This window comes from Rutidosis leptorrhynchoides, chromosome 1 (genome assembly GCF_046630445.1).
Source record: "Rutidosis leptorrhynchoides isolate AG116_Rl617_1_P2 chromosome 1, CSIRO_AGI_Rlap_v1, whole genome shotgun sequence".
In the NCBI taxonomy this organism is placed as follows: domain Eukaryota; kingdom Viridiplantae; phylum Streptophyta; class Magnoliopsida; order Asterales; family Asteraceae; genus Rutidosis; species Rutidosis leptorrhynchoides.
In genome coordinates, this window is record NC_092333.1 from 34687542 (window position 1) to 34706750 (window position 19209).

The window sequence follows — 19209 nt, forward strand, 5'->3', positions numbered from 1 at the left end:
ACTTTCTCCTAATTGCTGCTATTTATATTCCAATTTCTATTTTGGGGCTTTGTCCTTCGTTTCTTCTTCCCGTCCTCAAGTCAAGCGATCAATGATCCCAAGTTCGTAGGTATGAAATTTGAAATGAACATAGTAAATGTTCTAAGAAAGAATTAGTAATGGCACGATTTTAATTTGTCAAATTACCAAAATATCCAGAAAGATAGAACTATCAAGATGATATATTCTTGATATGTTTGGAGATTGGATAGAATGTAAGAGCCGTGTAACATGGCACATGATGATGGTACTGTGAATCATCACATTCCATTAGAAACTCAACATGTATTACTGTAATATAATGAAGTTGATCAAGTTTCATTATATTATACTAATTCATGCATCAGTTCCCAACACTGCTTCAGAACATTCCTATTTTAAACTTGAAGGTTTTAGAACTTAGAAACTAACACAGTTTCTTTTATGTTGTAACGCAGATATCACGGAGAGATAAATGATCTCAGATAAGAATGGTTGTGAAAATATCTCTAGAAATATGGAGAATATGTATAGCGGAAAATATGAAGATATCTTATAATATCTAAGATAAGATGATGATGAATAATATCATCTGAAAAAGTTTAGAATAAAGAGTAGGGTTCATACTGACGGTTTCAACAGACACTGAATCATTTGCATTATTTGAAGGCAGGTTCATTCCTTGTATTTGTTCTTTGTTTCCTTCACGGTTAGCTCAATCCATTTTTCAGCACTAAATTTTCTATCGAGCGTTCCTAACATTCCCTTCTTTATCATCAAACTTTTGACCATTTAGGCCATCTAAAATTTTACTGTTTCCTCTGCATTTAATGCAGTTATATCTGAATCGTCGATTATCAATCCGAGGTGTTTTTGGGCGAATTGTGTTTTTAGATGATTAAATGCTGATGATAACATGGCGGAGTATGAAAGGTTCCCCGGTAACGATGAGGATAACCAATCGTATATATCAAAGTTATAATAAGACTTATTCGAATGAAAGGTCGAAGTTGTTCTGCTGGAGCTGTGACAAAATTGGCTACTTTGAAAAGAAATCGTAAGGTTGTTTTTGCTAATAAATGCTAAAGAATTCGTCGCGGTACGTGTTAAACTATGACTTTGGGTTCAAGAGTTTTTTTTTTTTTTTTTTTCATGTGTATAGATCTTTTCTTCTGTAGATGAAGTGCGGTCGGTTCAACTTCTTGATTGAGGTATTTTCAAGAATCCTGATAGGTTTGTACACGGATTGTAAACGTCGAGATACAAATGAGGTTTAGGATGAAATCAAGTGGCAAACTTGAAGAATTGTTTAGTTTCATATGTTATAATCAATATTTTAATTCATTTTAATTGTCCAAAGTTAGCAGTCCAATAGTCCAGTTGTCCACTAGTCCAATATATTCATATATAATTTAATATATAATATTTGAATTAATTAATACGTATCGTGACCCGTGTACCGGTATCAGTATTGATCACAACTCAAACCATATATATATATTTTGAAATCAACCTCAACCCTGTATAGCCAACTCCAACATTCACATATAGAGTGTCTATGGTTGTTCCGAAATATATATATAGATGGGTCGATATGATAGGTCGAAACCTTGTATACGTGTCCCGTTATTTAAAGTGCGTAAAATAAATAACAGAACTTAAATGACAATAAATTAAATTGCGATAAAATGTAATACGGAATTAACAGTTAGCTGGGAACAGTTAACTAGGAACAGTTAGCGTGGAATCTTAACAATATTTCAATTAATTAGCGCATTTGTTTCTAACAAATTTTTATCATATCCAATGTTTTCTTCATTATGCCACTTGTTGGATTCTGATAGATAAAATTCCAAATATGAAATTTGAATAAAAATGGTTATTCTGTGGTGAACGGATACGTATATCGGTAGTTGTAAGTAGGATAGTAAATGATCGTTGAATCAGATTCGAAGAATGTACAGTGTAACTTATTAATGTGAATTCTAAATATTCCTCGGGTACTACCCACCCGTTAAAATATTTTCATCATTAACGGTTTGTACAAAAGAATTTTTAATTACAATCTTTATGAAAATATACTTGCATATATATTTTCATCGGATGTAATCATGGATTTAATGAGTCAATAAGATATTAAATTTTTTTGATTTATCGTTAATACTTGATTACATGATCTCTAAAACATTAAAGATTACATAATTACCATGTCGAACGAAGATAAATGAGATAGAACGATAAGTAAAGCGAAGATAATCGATATAGAATGATATGTAAAACGAAGATCATACTCGAAGTACAGTATGGTGATATTCAAGCGTGTGAGGCTGATATCCGAGATACAGATTACGATGTTGAGGTTTACAACGCGGTTGTGGTTGAGGGTGATAAGGGTACTGTTGGCGTTGATGATTGTGGTACGGTTTATGCCGCTGGTGCTGCTGCTGGTATTTGTAACCTTCGCACCATGTTTTCCAAAGCCGTCACGCGAGCGCGAAGTTCGTTAACTTCTGCTAGTACACCGGGATGATTGGTGGTTGGAGTGAGCGAATGAACAAGATCTGAAATATGGGATAGTATATAATCGTGACGAGATACTCTAGAAATGAGAGAGAAAATGGTTTCTCGAACAGGTTCGCCGGTAAGTGCTTCAGGTTCATCGCCAAAAGGGCAATTTGGTGGATGGAAGGGATCACCCTCTTCATGTCTCCAGTGACTTAGTATATTACGAACCCACCCCCAATTCATCCAGAATAGATGATGGGAGATTGGTTGATCCATTCCGGTGACGCTGCCTTCGGAGCTTGAATGAAAATCCATATCGGCATAGCTGTCATAATCTGAGGAATTCGAACTAGATGCGGAATCCATCTTGTATAATCGTAAAAATGAATTTTTGGTATGAAATAGATTATAGAAGTTAGATTTGGTATTCTTCAATACATACTTTACATGTGTATATATAATACCAAAATCCCGTAAATTACGGAGAATCTTTGAAAAGATGTCAACTAAAGTCCAAAGTAACAGATATGCTAAGATATGAATTTTATCTATACACTATCGACGCACTAAATGCAGTAAGACGTGTCTAGACTTATGAATGATAAGCAGGCAATTCCCTAAGGATGATAAGCAAATAATTTACGACTAGAAATGATAAGCAAAACTTTTAACATGCAGGCACGGTCGAAGTCCAGACTCATTAATGTATCCTAACAGCTACTAGTTAGACACACAAATGGGAGACCTGGTTCGCTAAGACCACCGCTCTGATACCACCTGTAAAGACCCGTCCTTATCCATCTGGACAAAGTCTTCAACATTTGGTTCCATTGCGATGATCGACTCCAAGTAATGCCTTTAGTATGAGCTAATGCACAGCGGAAGACTTAATTCGTACCTGAGAATAAACATGCTTTAAAATGTCAACATAAAGTTGGTGAGATATATAGGTTTGATGCTAGCAGCGTTTTAACAATGGACCACAAGATTTCATATGTAAACATTTAATAAAAATATTCTAAGTGGTTGAGCACTTGGTAACCATACTTAACAATTAATCACGTCGCATATTCCCTTTAATATGAAATCTTACTACACCGTACCAAGTGTAGTCACAAAACGAAGTACTGTGCAACCGTTGAATACTGGTCGTCCAGTCCGGTTGGGGTTGTCAGGCCCGATAGATCTATCAACAGGATTCGCGTTTACAATACCGCTGTAAATATTAATTACCAAGCTACAGGGAAGTATGCCAGTGGTACAACTCAACGTAGAATATATTTTTGATCACTTGTGTCCATAACGTAAGTCATTTATAAAAACAGCGCATGAATTCTCAGTCCAAAAATATTTAGAGTTTAAAAGGGAACTATATACTCACCTAATGTATTTTGTAGTAAAAATACATATAACATCATTGATCAAATATAAGGTTGGCCTTCGATTCACGAACCTATATTAATCGTATATCTATTAAAACATATAATGGAAATCACATAATTTCATTTATTAATATATGTTATTTATGTTTATTTTGTATATATATATATTTAAGATGATTAATATAGTCATATTAATATCTATATATACTTAGTATTATATTAAAATACCTAATTTGTTATATATAAGTATTTATATAGATAATGTTAATATGTTTTGTATATAGTTATATGGAGTATCAATATAATTATATTATATATAATAAGTGTGTTTTTATGTATAAAATATTTAAAAAAAATACTTTTGACATTAATGATCTACTAATGATAATAATAATAACACTTATTTTACTTTTGATAATAATGATGATCTTGCAAATTTTAGAATGATAATAATATTCCTAATATCACTAATCTTAATCATAATATTATTAATAATAATCATAATAATAAAACTAATAATAATAATGGTAATAAAGATATACTACCTCAAGAGTTTATAAGGTTTTTCCAAAAACTAATAGCCACAGCCCGAACTCGAACCCATGACCTCTTGCTTAATCACCCATACTACCAACCATTGATCTACCATGTTACTTCTTTGAATTACCTCCTACACTTAATTCCTTTAAACCGACCCTCGGCCCAACCATACAACCACTGCCCAAACCATTTTCTTCGGCCCCATAGTAGCTTCATATGTCCGAATTTTACAGCCCACTCTATGTACCTGGCCCGATTGTGTTTAAAAGAATTTCGTATATATCTTATTCTTCTGCTTTAGCTGATTAGGATGGAGTAATCAATCATGATCACTTAAACTTTATTATTTGGTCCAATCACATAGATAGAGACATGGCCTAAAAAGCTAGATTATCTTATCCCAACCTTGCAAATCCATTTAAAACGTAATTGTCCCAATCAAATAAAAGGAAATCTCGGCTTAACATAAAAAAAAAATATCCAGCGATCTTGTGTGTTCTTCTATCTGTCCCACCGAAATTTTATGATAAATTAAGTCATCAACTAATCCATTAAACTTTATTATCCATACACCCTTTACATCAAGTGGGGTTTATTTTAAAATGGAAATAATAGCCACATAAATTTCTTTACAGCTCAACATATTTTCATTTAAATTATATCGATGTTAGCGGTTTGTGGGGCTCGTCTGGGACTAGGAAAACCAACGCATCATTCATAATAATGCATTGCCTTTTCATTAATGTTTTCATCATTGAATTTCATAGTGTAACTCAACAATTATATCGGTAACCAGTGGCCAAAAGGTGGCGGATGTAAGGTTGAGGAGAATGGTGACAGAGGTGGCCGAAGCAGGAGATGGAGAGAGAGAGAGAGAGTGTACTCGTTCTTGGTGGTGACGGTTTTTAAGTGAAGGATGGTTGTTTTGTTCGGGCATATATATAAACGAAAGGATTGCAGAAGTAGTTCGTTCGTGGTTTGTTTAATGGTATAAAAAAAATGATATGAGTTGTTGTTAGATGGTGGGGTGATGGTATCGGTTCGGTTTGAAGGTTCACACAGAAGCAGTGAAGTTTTAATGAATTTCATCGAAAAAAAATGGTGGTTCATGGTTTAAGTAGTGGCGGTTCAATTTGGAATTCAAGAGAGAGATAATTGTCGTGGTGATGCAAGATGGGTTTTAAATGGTGGTGATATGGTGAGGGTGGTTGTCAATGGTTGTCATGGTTCATGAAGAAACAAGATGGTTGTATCATTGAAGGAGAAGATATTGGTTAGGGAGTTCGGGGGATAACGGGTTTGGTTTACCACTTTCTGTTTTTAATTTTCTATCAAGTGAAGATACAATGAATTTATAACGATGATGAGGATATTAATTGAATATATGGAGCAGTATATTTGTTTGTAATCTAGTGTTAGTGGTAGACAAAGAATTTACAAGAAAAGGAGAAAAAAACAGAAACGTTTTCATCTGATAATGATCTGATTACGTGTAACATTATATCTTTATTTGTTATTTTTAATATATTATAAATGCAGATATATTAACAAAAATACAGATATTATTATTATTAATAATTAAGATACTAATAATAAATGCAGAAATATTAGTAATATATATATATAAAAAAAATAATTAATTATATTAATAATATTAATAATAATAATACTTTTAATATATTTAATAAATACTAAAATAAAAATAATATTAGTATAACAATCATGTGCTTAACTTGTAACTACGTTTAATATATTAAATTTTATTAATTAAATTCCATTGAATCAAAAACGTTTTCAACTAAATAAAATATATTATGTATTCATATCAATATACACATAATTGTTCGTGAATCATCAGACATGGTCAAAGGGTAACTGATTAACCGAATAAAGATTTCAAACTTTCTAGACTCAACATTACAGATTTTACTTATCGTGTCGGAAACATATAAAGATTAGGGTTTAAATTTGGTCGGAAATTTCCGGGTCATTACAGTGATACATGAGAAGATCATGATAATCAAGAAAGGAGCGGTTGTACTTATGAAAGGAGAAAAGGTGGGTGCTAATTTATACATTCTGAAAGGCGAGACGGTACAAGAATCGAAAGCATCTGTTGCTTCGAATAGTTCAAGTGATAAAGTTGCTATGACATGACATCAAAAACTTGGACACATGTCTGAGCAAGGTATGAAGATTCTTGTTGAAAGAAATCTTATTCCTGGTCTTACAAAGGTATCGCTACCTTTCTGTGAGCATTGTATAATCAGCAAGCAGCATCGCCTGAAGTTTAACACATCAAATTCTAGAAGTAAATTGATTCACTCTGATGTGTGGCAAGCACCAGTTCAATCTCTAGGAGGAGCAAAGTATTTTGTATCATTTATTGATGATTACACTAGGAGATGTTGGGTGTACCCAATCAAGAGGAAGGCAGATGTGTTTGAAGTTTTCAAAGTTTACATAGCGTGGGTTGAACTTGAATCTGGTAAAAAGATCAAGTGTTTGAGGACAGATAATGGAGGAGAATACACTGGTGATGAATTTGAAAAGTTTTGCAAACAAGAAGGCATCAAAAGACAGTTCACAACAGCATACACTCCTCAACAAAACGGAGTGGCAGAGCGGATGAACATAACCTTGTTAGATAGAACAAGGGCGATGTTGGCAACTGCAAGCTTGGGAAAATCATTCTGGGCAGAAGCAGTAAGTACTGCCTGTTACGTGATAAATCGGTCACCATCAACTGCAATTGAGTTGAAATCGCCGATGAAAATGTGGACTGGAAAACCAGTTAATTATTCTGACCTTCATGTATTTGGAAGTCTTGTGTACGCAATGTACAATTCTCAAGAAACGACAAAGTTGGATCCGAAGTCCAGAAAGTGTTTGTTCTTGGGATATGCTGATGGAGTTAAGGGGTATCGTTTGTGGGACCCCACTGCCCACAAAGTAGTCATCAGCAGAGATGTTGTCTTTACAGAAGACAAAGATCTTGAAGATGTTAGCACTTCAAAAGAAACTATACCGATACAGGTGGGTAACGAATTTCATAAAGATTCTTCTGAAGCAGTACCAGAGCACGATGAAAATCAAGTAGTCGTTGATAAAGCTCCAGCGACTCGTATTTCTAATCGGGAAAGGAAACGTCCAGGGTGACACTCAGATTATATTATGGAAAGCAGTGTTGCATATTGTCTTCTAACAGAGGAAGGAAAGCCAACAACTCTTCGCGAGGCACTGAATCATTCAGATGCATCTCAGTGGATGACGGCTATGCAGGAAGAAATTGAAGCTCTTCATAAAAATAAAACATGGGAACTTGTGCCATTGCCGAAAGGTAGAAAACCTATTGGAAATAAATGAGTGTATAAGATCAAGCGAAATGGTGATGATCAAGTGGAGCGGTATCGTGCAAGACTGGTGGTTAAAGGATATGCTCAGAAAGAAGGTACGGACTTTAATGAAATATTTTCTCCTGTGGTTCGAATTACAACAATTCAAGTAGTTCTAGCGATGTGTGCTACATTTGATTTGCATCTAGAGCAGCTAGATGTGAAAACTGCATTTCTTCATGGAAATCTTGAAGAATAAATTTATATGCTTCAACCAGAAGGTTTTGAACTACAAGGAAAAAAGAACTTGGTTTGCAGGTTAAAGAAATCTCTGTATGGTCTCAAACAGGCGCCGAGATATTGGTACAAGAGATTTGATTATTTCATAATGAGCCTTGAATATAATAGACTTTATGCAGACCCTTGTGCATATTTCAAGAAGTTTGGGGACAATGATTTTGTTATTTTGCTGTTATATGTAGACGACATGTTGGTTGCAGGCCCTAACAAATATCATATTAATAAGCTGAAGGCTCAATTGGCTAGGGAGTTTGAAATGAAAGACTTGGGTGCCGCTAACAAGATTCTAGGGATGCAAATTCACCGAGACAGAGATAATAGGAAGATTTGGCTTTCTCAAAAGAATTATTTGAGGAAAATCTTTGAGCGTTTCAATATGCAAGATAGTAAACCAATTTTAACCCCACTTCCTACTAATCTCAAGTTATCCTCCGTTATGTGTCCTAGCAGTGAAGACGAGAGGAAGGAGATGTCTCGAGTACCGTATGCATCAGCAGTGGGAAGTTTAATGTTCGCAATGATATGTACAAGACCAGACATTGCACATGCAGTGGGAGTAGTTAGTCGATACATGGCGAATCCTGGTAAAGAGCATTGTAATGCGGTAAAGAGGATCCTTAAATACATCAAGGGAACCTTAGATGTTGCATTATGTTATGGGGAACCAAACTTTATTGTCAAAGGGTATGTTGATTCAGATTATGCAGGTGATATCGATAAAAGTAAATCTACCACTGCATATGTTTTCACACTTTGTGGTGAAATAGTAAGCTGAGTTTCAAAACTGCAGTCAGTTGTGGCGACGTCAACAACAGAGGCAGAATATGTAGCAGCTACTCAAGCTACTAAAGAGGCAGTATGGTTGAAGATGTTGTTGGAGGAACTCGGACACAAACAAAAGAATATCACTCTATTTTGTGACAACCAGAGTGCCTTGCATCTTGCAAGGAATCCGGCATTTTATTCAAAGACAAAGCATATACGAGTTCAGTATCACTTCGTTCGTGAGAAAGTGGAAGAAGGAACCGTGGATATGCAGAAAATTCATACTGACGACAATGTAGCTGATTTTCTAACAAAGTCAATCAACCATGACAAGTTTATTTGGTGCCGTTCCTCATCCGGCCTAGCGGAAACGTAAGCAACATCATTGGCAAGGAAGGATTATCGTGTGAAGATTGATTGAGCTTCAATCGAATCTTCAAGTGGGAGATTGTTGAAAAGTCAATGGTTGGTGATGGTAGGCTACCTACCATTTTCCTTTCCGTAATATTTGAGGTACAAATGAGACTTTCTCATTTGATTTACTCCACCTAACCCTCATTTGTTGTACTATAAATAGAGGAGGTTTCAAGCTCTTCAATGCATCCCAACACATTCTTCCTTCTTGTGTTCTAGTAGTCTAATAGATAATTAGTAAGTGATAAATCTCCTAATTACAAGAGATATAAAACTTGGTACTTATCCTTGTAATTAGAGAGAAGTGTAATTCCTATTATTCATATTAGTGAAACGTTTCTTTCCTTGTCCGTGGTTTTTACCCTATTGGGGTTTTCCACGTTAAATCTCGGTGTCTCTTTATTGTCGCTATTTCAATTATTACTAGCGGTTTGCTATAATTCGGTGTCGCTTTTCTCAGCATATATCGGTGTATATATATATATATATATATATATATATATATATATATATATATATATATATATATATATATATATATATATATATACATCATCAATTTTTATACATTATACATGTATATTACGTGCTACTCTGTAGTATAAATATACATGTCACATGTGCAAGTGCATGTGGATATACATATGCCCAAAGTTTAATTACACATGTACCAAATAACTTTTAAATTAGAATCCACAAAATGAGACCGCAAAATAATGTTTGATTCATATGATTACATTTCCAATTTAATTCACAAAACTCAAAATTAGGCTTTTCTTTGTTCATCAATCTCAATCATCTCGTACACAAGTATCAATCTCCAAATATATATCAAACATTGAAATCTTTAAATTGTTAAATAAATCATGAAAAATACTCTACATTTTTGTACGACAAGAACATATTTTTCGACGAATAGTATGACATTCAAATGGTGACAGAAGACGAAACAAAATTCACAAATGGAGGATCTACAAATGGAAGAAGAAAATGTGTTATCGAATTCGCGAGTTGTTAGGGATTTAGCCGAGGAGTTGATAGGCATCATCCAAGCTGCAAAAACAATGGGAGAATTTCGATTTTCACAAAAGAAAGAAAGCCAAACGTTAGCTAGACGATTAAGACATTGTTTACCGTTACTAGAAGAAATTCGAGATCTCGATGCTCATATTCCAGAAATCTGTATATCATGTTTACGTAAATTGAAAAGGGCATTTATTTTAGGCAAAAAATTGTTAAAGACTTGTAGTGCTGGAAGCAAAATTTATTTGGTTAGCTTTTGTACCTTATTTTTGTAATGCTAAAGGTATTGAATGTTAATGTGTTGATTAATTTGTTTTTTTTGTTTTTTGTTTAGGTATTGGAGGCTGAAGCAATGGTAACAAGATTCAATACTGTTTATGATAGAATGAATCAAGCAATGGAGGGATTCCCATACAAAGAAATTGGAATCTCAGAAGAAGTTAAAGAACAGGTAATATCTATAATTTTGTTTACGGTCGAGTCTTTAACCCAACATGTCCAACATATAAGCCACTAGAATTTAAGTACTCTAAAACAAATTGCTGACTTTCTTTTCAATTTCCGACGCGAGACATGGATTTGCTAGTGCACTCATCACAGGAAGTTTAACTAGTCTAATTAACTACCAAAAGCATAATCATGTTCATTAATAGTAAATTTGGCTAATATTGCATAAAGATGATGAAACACCCTTGACTTGCATTGGTTTGATTGAAAAAAAAAAAAAAAAAACAAACAAAAACATATAAAGATTGCATACTTAGCCAATTAAGTTTTAAATATTGGTGGTCAAAAGTCGACTTACATTTGAGTAACCGAGGAGTTATTCTAATGTTTCAAAGTAGAAAGTGTAGAAGTTGGTTGTTATTTCGCTCGATTTAACCCATAGTACCATACTAAAGTCATATTGTTGCAGGTGGAGTTAATGTGTATGCAACTCAAACGAGCAAAGCAACGAATCGACATTGACAGCCAAGATATTGAACTAACCAAGGATATGATGACGGTGTTGTATTTTGATAGTGATCGGATTATAGAATGTGATAGTGTCAAAAAGCTAGCAGAAAAGCTATGTTTAAATTCCCTTGAGGAATTAAGAATCGAAACAGTGGCTATAAGAAAACTTGTTAAAGAAAGAAAAGGACAGAATGCAGAAGGAACTCAAAAGATACTAGATCTTCTTGATAGATTCAAGAGATTTGCAGGAATCGAACAAGTCAATGTTCTTGATGACCCTGTTCCAAGCAATAGATCTTTACGAAAATGTACTTCAATTGCAATCCCTTTCGAGTTCTTGTGTCCAATTACATTGGAGATAATGAGGGATCCTGTTATTGTCGCAACTGGTCAGGTGAGTTCCATATGATCCATCTAACAAGCCGATTTGACCAATTTTGACTTTGACCAAGAAATCCAATTTTAACCCATTAACTAATTAAATGGATTTTGACCCGTGAACTTCATATGATCCATCTAAGAAGCTGATTTGACCAATTTTAACTTTGACCAACAAATCCGATTTTGACTCATTAATTGACCTTAACCGATTAGTTAAACAGATTTTGACCCATGAACTTCATATGATCCATCTAAGAACAAGATTTTTTTCATACAAAATCTAGTGTTGAATGTTTATTTTCTGTTGCAGACATACGAGAGGACGAACATACAACAATGGTTAGATTCTGACAACCGAACTTGCCCAAAAACCGGACTACCTTTAACACACACTGCTTTAGCACCAAATGTTGCACTGCACAACTTAATTTTGCAATGGTGCAAGGACAACAACTACCAAATTCCCAAAAAAGAACCACCACCACCACCACTGAAAAAAGCACCAAGTGAAAAAGTTTTAACCTTGATTCAAAACTTAACCTCAACCCAATTCGAAGAAAAACTTAAAGCAGTCACAAAGATTCGCATGCTTTCACGAGAATGCACAGAAAGCAGAACTTTAATAGCGGAAAAAGGCGGGATTCCGCCACTTGTCCACCTTCTTACATACCCAGATTCCAAAATTCAAGAACACGCAGTTACAGCTCTTTTGAATCTTTCAATCGATGAAAACATCAAGAAAAAAGTCTCTGATGAAAACCCAGTTCCGGCTATAATCGAAATTCTAAAAAATGGAACTATTGGAGCTAGAGAAAACTCGGCAGCAGCATTATATAGTTTATCAATGCTTGATGAAAACAAAACTTTAATCGGATCATCAAATGGGATCCCGCCTTTGGTTGTTTTATTAACCGAAGGAACAATTAGAGGCAAAAAAGATGCAGCTACAGCTTTATTTAACTTAACGCTTTCACAAGCAAATAAATCTAAGGCTATTGAAGCTGGTGCCATTAAAACTTTATTAAAGACTCTTGGAAACGAACGGTTGGATATGGTTGATGAAGCTCTTTCGGTACTTTTACTACTTGCAGATCATCCGGATGGTAAAAAAGAACTTGGACAAATGTCATTTATCGAAACGTTAGTCAAGTTTATGAGATCAGGGACCCCGAAGAATAAAGAATGTGCAGCAGCGGTCCTTCTTAAGCTTTGTACGAATAATAATAATAATTTGGTGGTTGCACTTCAGTATGGTGTATATGAGCATGTATCAGAAGTGTCGCAAAACGGTACAAAAAGAGCGAAAAAGAAAGCAGCAGCAATTTTGCAGCTTATAAGTAAAAGTGGACAGATTCCTAGTTACAACAATGTAAGGTAACATTAAGTAAATATCTGCAGTTAGGTGTAAAATAAACTCTCAAAGTTCAAATTTTGTCTAATAGATTAATTTTTTCAATTTTGTAGATTAGAGGCCGTTTACATGATTCGTTAGGTATGTCTGACGTTGAAAAAGTTTTGTAGCTTACAAAATGAACTAAATAAATAATATTTTTTTTCTAGTTCACCCGTAAATAAAAACATTTTCCACTGATATTATCAAGTAATCAAAGTTGCAGTAGAACATTTATCCACTATTCACTGACATAATTCAAAGTTTTTATTCCTATGAGGATACAATATGATAAATAATGTGCAACTGAACCAACTTATAACCAAAGTTGACAAACCTACATTAAAAAAATTTGATAACTTTATCTGAAAACTCATATGGGCTTGAGTCGATACACAAAAGGCTTTTAACACGTTAAAACTTACAAGTGTTATTTAAAACATGTTATTGACCAGTAATATACAACTACACCTAACTGCAAAAGATTTATTGAGATATAATCCCTGATCGAGCAGAAGAATCCTCCGAAAATCAGCAAAATGATTATGTAAAACCATTTAATTGTGATGACAAACGGAATCTTTATGGTAACTGAAAGCAAGAATTGGTACCTCGAAGATGTGAAATGTTGGGAGGAATCAAATTAAACCCGAAAAAGGGTAATGGACGATCGAAAAGTATGAACTCCAACAAGTGAATAAGCTAATACTCGTCTTCATTCCCAGGAAGAATTAATTGAAGATCTTCATTGTCTCTGTAAACTTGAACCAAGGCGGCAGCTTTATACGCAAACACGCCTACCATCGCCGGTGTAAGCTACAACCAATATCCATAACAAGCGATCATCTTTTTAATAAATATATTATATATTAAAATATTAAATGAGATGAGCAAGAAGTGCAACACATAACAACATACTTTCACCTTATATGGAAATGAATGCTTCAGGAAATTATAGAAAAAAACAACAAAACCCAATCCCACATGTGTGGGGTATGGGGAAGGTGAGATGTAGACAATCCTTCCCCTATCCTAGAATAAAGACAAGTCATTTCTCCATCCAGAGTGAAACAATCTCAAGAGTAGAGAAAGTCATCCCTCTCTCTATAAAAAAAAAATCTTTCTAATGACAACCCTTAGGGCTGTTGTTAACATGCTTAAAATACTTGTAAAGTTTTAATAACCGCCGTCTAAAAGACAACATAACCACTGCGTACAAGTTTTTTAAGCATCTTAACGACAGCCCTAAGGGTTGTCGTTAGAAGGCCCAGGTAATAATATGACAAAGTTATATGGTTTTTGTCAGCAGCTGCCAATAGTTGCATGTGCTTTGTGACGATAGTCAGAAGTTGGATGGTTTTAGTATGACTTTTTGAGGTTTAGTGATCATAATAGAAATGAAGTTGAGACCTTTTTGCTATTAAATTGTGGTTGCTTTTTTTTTTTACAGTCCTGTAATGTTTTTCCCTTAATTTATGTAATCATTGTTTGTTTAAACATAGGTTGTGTGCCTTAAACTAAACTTTGGAGGAGGCTTTCAACTTACTTGTCATAGTTGACCTATTCCATACCTAGCTTTTAATGGAAATGTTTCACGTAAAATATTAAACATAGCCCACATTAATCCACCCATAGATGAACAGTTTAGAGTGATACCTGGAAGTAATCATTCACAAAATGTTGAGAAACACCCCACAATCCGTAAATAGCTGCTGGGATTACAAGTCGTGGAGATGATAGAACCATGCTACAGCCCTTGACTACTTTCTCAAAAGTATCCGCCAGGTCATCGCTTCTTATTCCAATTCTAATTTCATATAAGCAAGGGTAAAGGAATAGTTTTTAACAGTAAAAATGATATATTGAATGAAAAGAGAATCAAATCAGCCGAGTATCATACCTTTTAATCTTCCTTTGCCTAAAAATTTGTGGAACTGCTTCCCTTGAAAGGTTGTCAACATATCGGTACAAAAGTTGAAGGTACAAGCAACTGTAAGTAATAAATGTCCAAGTAAGCATTAGCTTGATTATTTTGGTATTTTAGTCCAATTTTTAGTGGCAAAAGGTTGGTAACTGGCAACCCGTTACCAACTGAGTTACGCACCATTGGCGCTATTTTAGTCCAATTACCGTGCCCAAATTCCTAAGTTCATCTCAACTCTCCTCCAATATTGAAAAAATAAATCCACTTTTTTATTGTTCAAATTTTTATGCAACTCACTTGAACTTATTGTTCCCAAGTTCCCTCATTTTGGGCTTCCATTTCAACTTTCCCCTAATACTAAAAAATAATACACTTTACTATTTGTTTGAATTTTGTTGCGACTCACTTGAAATTTAATTAGTGATTACTATCAACTTTAGATCATCTTATATAGACCTTTTTTACTATCTTCAACATACTTTGAATTGTTGGTCAAACGTGCCAATAAAATAGTAAATGACATTCCTAGAATATAAGTTCGGGGATATAATAGTTTTTTCTCTAAGGATTGTGAGCTTTGCTTTCATTTTTTAAAACACATCTAGGTGTTTTTCTTTCACACATATTAAACTCTAACTATACTATGATCATTGATGAAATATATGTTGCTAAACTGTCCAACTAAAGAATAATAATAAGCCATTATATGGCTTAAAAGTTGAACTAACCTGAAAAGAACGCCTACTGCATAACTCACAGCAGCCTAAGCAAATAAGAAGAAGATGCATAAGTTCATCCATAAGCTATCAAGTTTTGATTTTATGAACCAATTAAAAGAATTATACTAAAACAATTCTGGTCCTTGGTCAACAACTTGAATAGTAAGTCTGCAGAACTGATTTATGACAACGGGTATACAAATATACAAAACCTCACTAGGGCTTGTTGTATACAAATCACCTCCCTTGTAGAATATAAAGCCAACAGAATTCAGTTGAGTTGAGTATCACGGTGGACAGTTAGAACGACAGTTATTTTATTTCTAATCTCACATCTTTAAAACTAACTAGATTACATATCGAAGGTGGATTTCGTTATACGAACTAGAGGTTCTATGTCAAGCCTTCTACTTATACATGGGTTAATATGGGTTTAATTTATACCCCTAACGAGTTAAATAAGTTAAGTTACAGGATCGAACCATAAAACCTGGATCAAAAGATAGGAAGTCCTCCTAAGTAAATAAAAATGCATAAAGCCTCGAAATTAGCTTTTATTAGATGAAGTTTTTTGCTTTCTTCTAATATACTTTCGGAAATCATCGCCACATAGGTTTAAATAAACTAAAAAAATTAATATGAATGTCTTTGCAGGTCCACCAAACATGTTTCGAGTTGCCATTACAAATTACTTTTTACAACCCGACCCATGATAAAATTTTACCCAACCTGCCGAGTTGTCACGTCTATAACCAAAACTTGTTAATGTAACCAAATCGTTGAACCATTGTCTTCATTTCATTTCCTATCTTTGTGAATGTGTGTGAATGTGATTACTAGACCTGAAAACCATGTATATAAAGAACATAATTGACTGAAAATATACCTCTATGTGAATACCTGGATTGAGAATACTATTAAACAATATCCAGTGCACGCACTTCCGATACCAACAGTTAGATAAAATAGTTCCCTCTTCACCTACAAGATATATAAATAGCTAATGAATAGTTAAATACATAATATTATCTTAATGATCAAAACCCAATTATCATATCGCTTATTCGGATTAAAACAGTTCATACCGCTTCATATTGAAGTAGGTTTAGCCTGGTTCTTCTTTCGCTATCATCGCGAAGTTGCTGTTATCACAACGAACATGCTAAATTAAAGTTATGCATCATTTATAAACTCCAAAATGATGATAGCGTTTGAAGTGGAACTTGGATGTGTTGATCAGACATATCACTTATAAGTGAAGTAACAATGAAAAACAGTTATACCTTAGCTCGCATCTTTTTGTTTAATGGTGCATCGTTTTCCCCTAGTAGCCACTCATTCGTTGCCGTCAATTTCAAAAAACCACCCGCATTTTCATCATCCAATGGCTACAGTGATCAAGTGTGTCATAAAGGAAACTTGAATATCAATGCTATACCAATAATAGAACATGTAATGAAACATAATTCGACTGGATAATTGACTTAATAGTCAAAATTTTCATAGACCATAAGTTTATCTTAAGGTATCAAACTTCAACCCTTATATAAAGAGGACGATATGGGTTATGATTATATCTAACAGAACATGTCATTTGAGTTGCACCAACGGATTTAATCAAAAGGAAAAAGAATCAAAATGGGACAAACAGTTCAAATGACATCCGTAGTGTATCATATTATTATAAATAGTTATCATAAAAACCTCAAAAATCACGTTATCGTAAATAGTTTTTTTTTTTGGAAGCTGGGTTTGGAATCACCGACGGGGATAGAAACCACTCACCCGATCATTTTCCACGCACAGACGCGTTTTTTGGAAGCTGGGTTTGAAATCACTGACGGGGATAGAAACCACTCACCGGATAATTTTTAACGCACATAAGCGTTTCCGGGCGGAAACTCGAACCGCATAAAAGGGACCCGATCCATCAATCCATACGGGCATGTGGATCGGGTCAAATTCCTACGTATAAGTCGGTAAAACCTCCCTCACGGGCTTTTTACAGAGCCAGGGATCGAACCCTTAACTCAACCGTGCCCAATACTCAAGGTATTGGGGTTGAACTATCGGGCCATGAAGGCAGTTCCGTTATCATAAATAATTTAATATCTTTTGTAATAAGATTTGCCATTTTGGATAAATATAAAACTAAAAATAAACATAATATACCAAAGAAATGCCAAAGGACCTTAGGCCTAGCAGTATAGAGGAGATTCAGGAGACCTTCCAAACATGAGGTCGTGGGTTCAAGTCCCGGGGTTAGACATATGTATATATTCGTGGAATATTTATATATATATATGGTTGAGTGTGTGAGATTATTGTCTTTCTGATAATTAAAATAATAATCAAATGAATAACATGGGTAATTTTATGGGTATGAAAGCACAAACCACATACTTATCCACCTCTAGTATATGTATCTTTTGAATATGTCAGAACTTATAAACACCAATGGTGATGAAAGCTCAAAATGAGTAAATTTGAAATGACCATTACCTCATCAGGTTGGTTGACATCATTTCTTAAGTCAGTTTCAACATTATCGATATTAATCGTGTTCCTCAACCAAAGTTTATCAGAAACTTTTGCTATCAAATCTCCATTTGACTCTCTATCCTTCAAAAAAGTTAGCAAAACATCATCTTCTTCGATTATAACATCTGCAAAGTAAACAGGTTCAGAGCTACATTTCAGCTTTAACACTTCAAGATTTTATAGTTCTTACTTGATTAACTTCTAATGCAAAAGCACATACAGTTGAGATTTCCATCACTTATCCATATATATGCTATCTTACATGGGGACATTTCTCTCTATGATACAAGATTTTCAACAAACAGTTGGTGGGCATAAACACATTGCAACTAAACTATAAATCCGAACATAAACATACATAAAGATTCAAACTTTATTAATAGAACAAAAACAAAAAGAACAAACGAGAAGCAAATATTACTAATTACTTTACTAATGAAAATAATAATAATAAAGGGGACTTGTCTTTATACTGTGTTATTTTTACCTCCAGCAAAAACCCTAAATCCCTTACGAATGCTGAAAACGGACTTGAATTTCTGAAATTGATTTAAATGCAGTCTTCGAACCTTAAAATTGAGGGCAACTGAAGGAAGAGGAAGAAATGAAGCCATTGGAGAATATTTTTGTGCGAGATGGATAAGATATTACTGTACAAATATTTGCAATCTGCAATAATAAATATAAATAAATGAATCATCAATATTCAATATATAAATAAATAAATCATAATCATAAATCATAAATCATACTAATAATAGTATATTATAAATTATAATCTTTAGTTCGTATATTTGGAACTTTACACTGAATGAAAAATATCTCAAGTGCGGTCCATATGACATCATCTTCATAAATTTTCATTCTAAGACTATCACATTAGTATTACCTGAACACTTTCCATCGTAAGATCATTCGTAAAAGTGGGGGGCGTGAGTTGTTTTTTTGATGACTAGGACTTGTGGGTTGTTTTTGTGGAGTAGTGGTGGTGTGAATTTTTAGTGTGAGTTGGAAG

General features: G+C 34.1%; 2 protein-coding genes across 2 annotated transcripts; one reads left to right on the forward strand and one right to left on the reverse strand.

Moving 5' to 3' along the window:
* The first annotated feature begins 10236 nt into the window (after positions 1–10236).
* On the forward strand, positions 10237–13141 carry LOC139857922 (U-box domain-containing protein 15-like). Its single transcript, XM_071846796.1, has 5 exons — positions 10237–10530; positions 10617–10733; positions 11199–11633; positions 11931–12989; positions 13085–13141. The coding sequence occupies exons 1-5, from the start codon at positions 10237–10239 to the stop codon at positions 13139–13141; spliced, it is 1962 nt and encodes a 653-aa protein (XP_071702897.1).
* A 128-nt stretch (positions 13142–13269) lies between these two features.
* LOC139858810 (uncharacterized) lies at positions 13270–18855 on the reverse strand. Its single transcript, XM_071847653.1, has 9 exons — positions 18682–18855; positions 18156–18319; positions 16937–17041; positions 16739–16795; positions 16554–16634; positions 15663–15697; positions 14911–15000; positions 14667–14817; positions 13270–13826 (listed from the first exon to the last, which is right to left on the reverse strand). Exons 1-9 carry the CDS (start codon positions 18806–18808, stop codon positions 13713–13715), a joined length of 924 nt encoding a protein of 307 aa, XP_071703754.1. The 5' UTR covers positions 18809–18855; the 3' UTR covers positions 13270–13712.
* Between the last annotated feature and the right edge of the window lie 354 nt (positions 18856–19209).

Coding starts and splice junctions, on each gene's coding strand:
- LOC139858810 (XM_071847653.1), bottom strand. CDS start 18,808: ATGGCTTCATTTCTTCCTCTTCCTTCAGTTGCCCTCAATTTTAAGGTT. Junction 16,796..16,936: donor ACAAAAAGATGCGAGCTAAG/GTATAACTGTTT, acceptor TTGTGATAACAG/CAACTTCGCGATGATAGCGA. Junction 15,001..15,662: donor GCAGTAGGCGTTCTTTTCAG/GTTAGTTCAACT, acceptor TATTACTTACAG/TTGCTTGTACCTTCAACTTT.
- LOC139857922 (XM_071846796.1), top strand. CDS start 10,237: ATGGAAGAAGAAAATGTGTTATCGAATTCGCGAGTTGTTAGGGATTTA. Junction 10,734..11,198: donor CAGAAGAAGTTAAAGAACAG/GTAATATCTATA, acceptor ATATTGTTGCAG/GTGGAGTTAATGTGTATGCA. Junction 12,990..13,084: donor AGATTCCTAGTTACAACAAT/GTAAGGTAACAT, acceptor TCAATTTTGTAG/ATTAGAGGCCGTTTACATGA.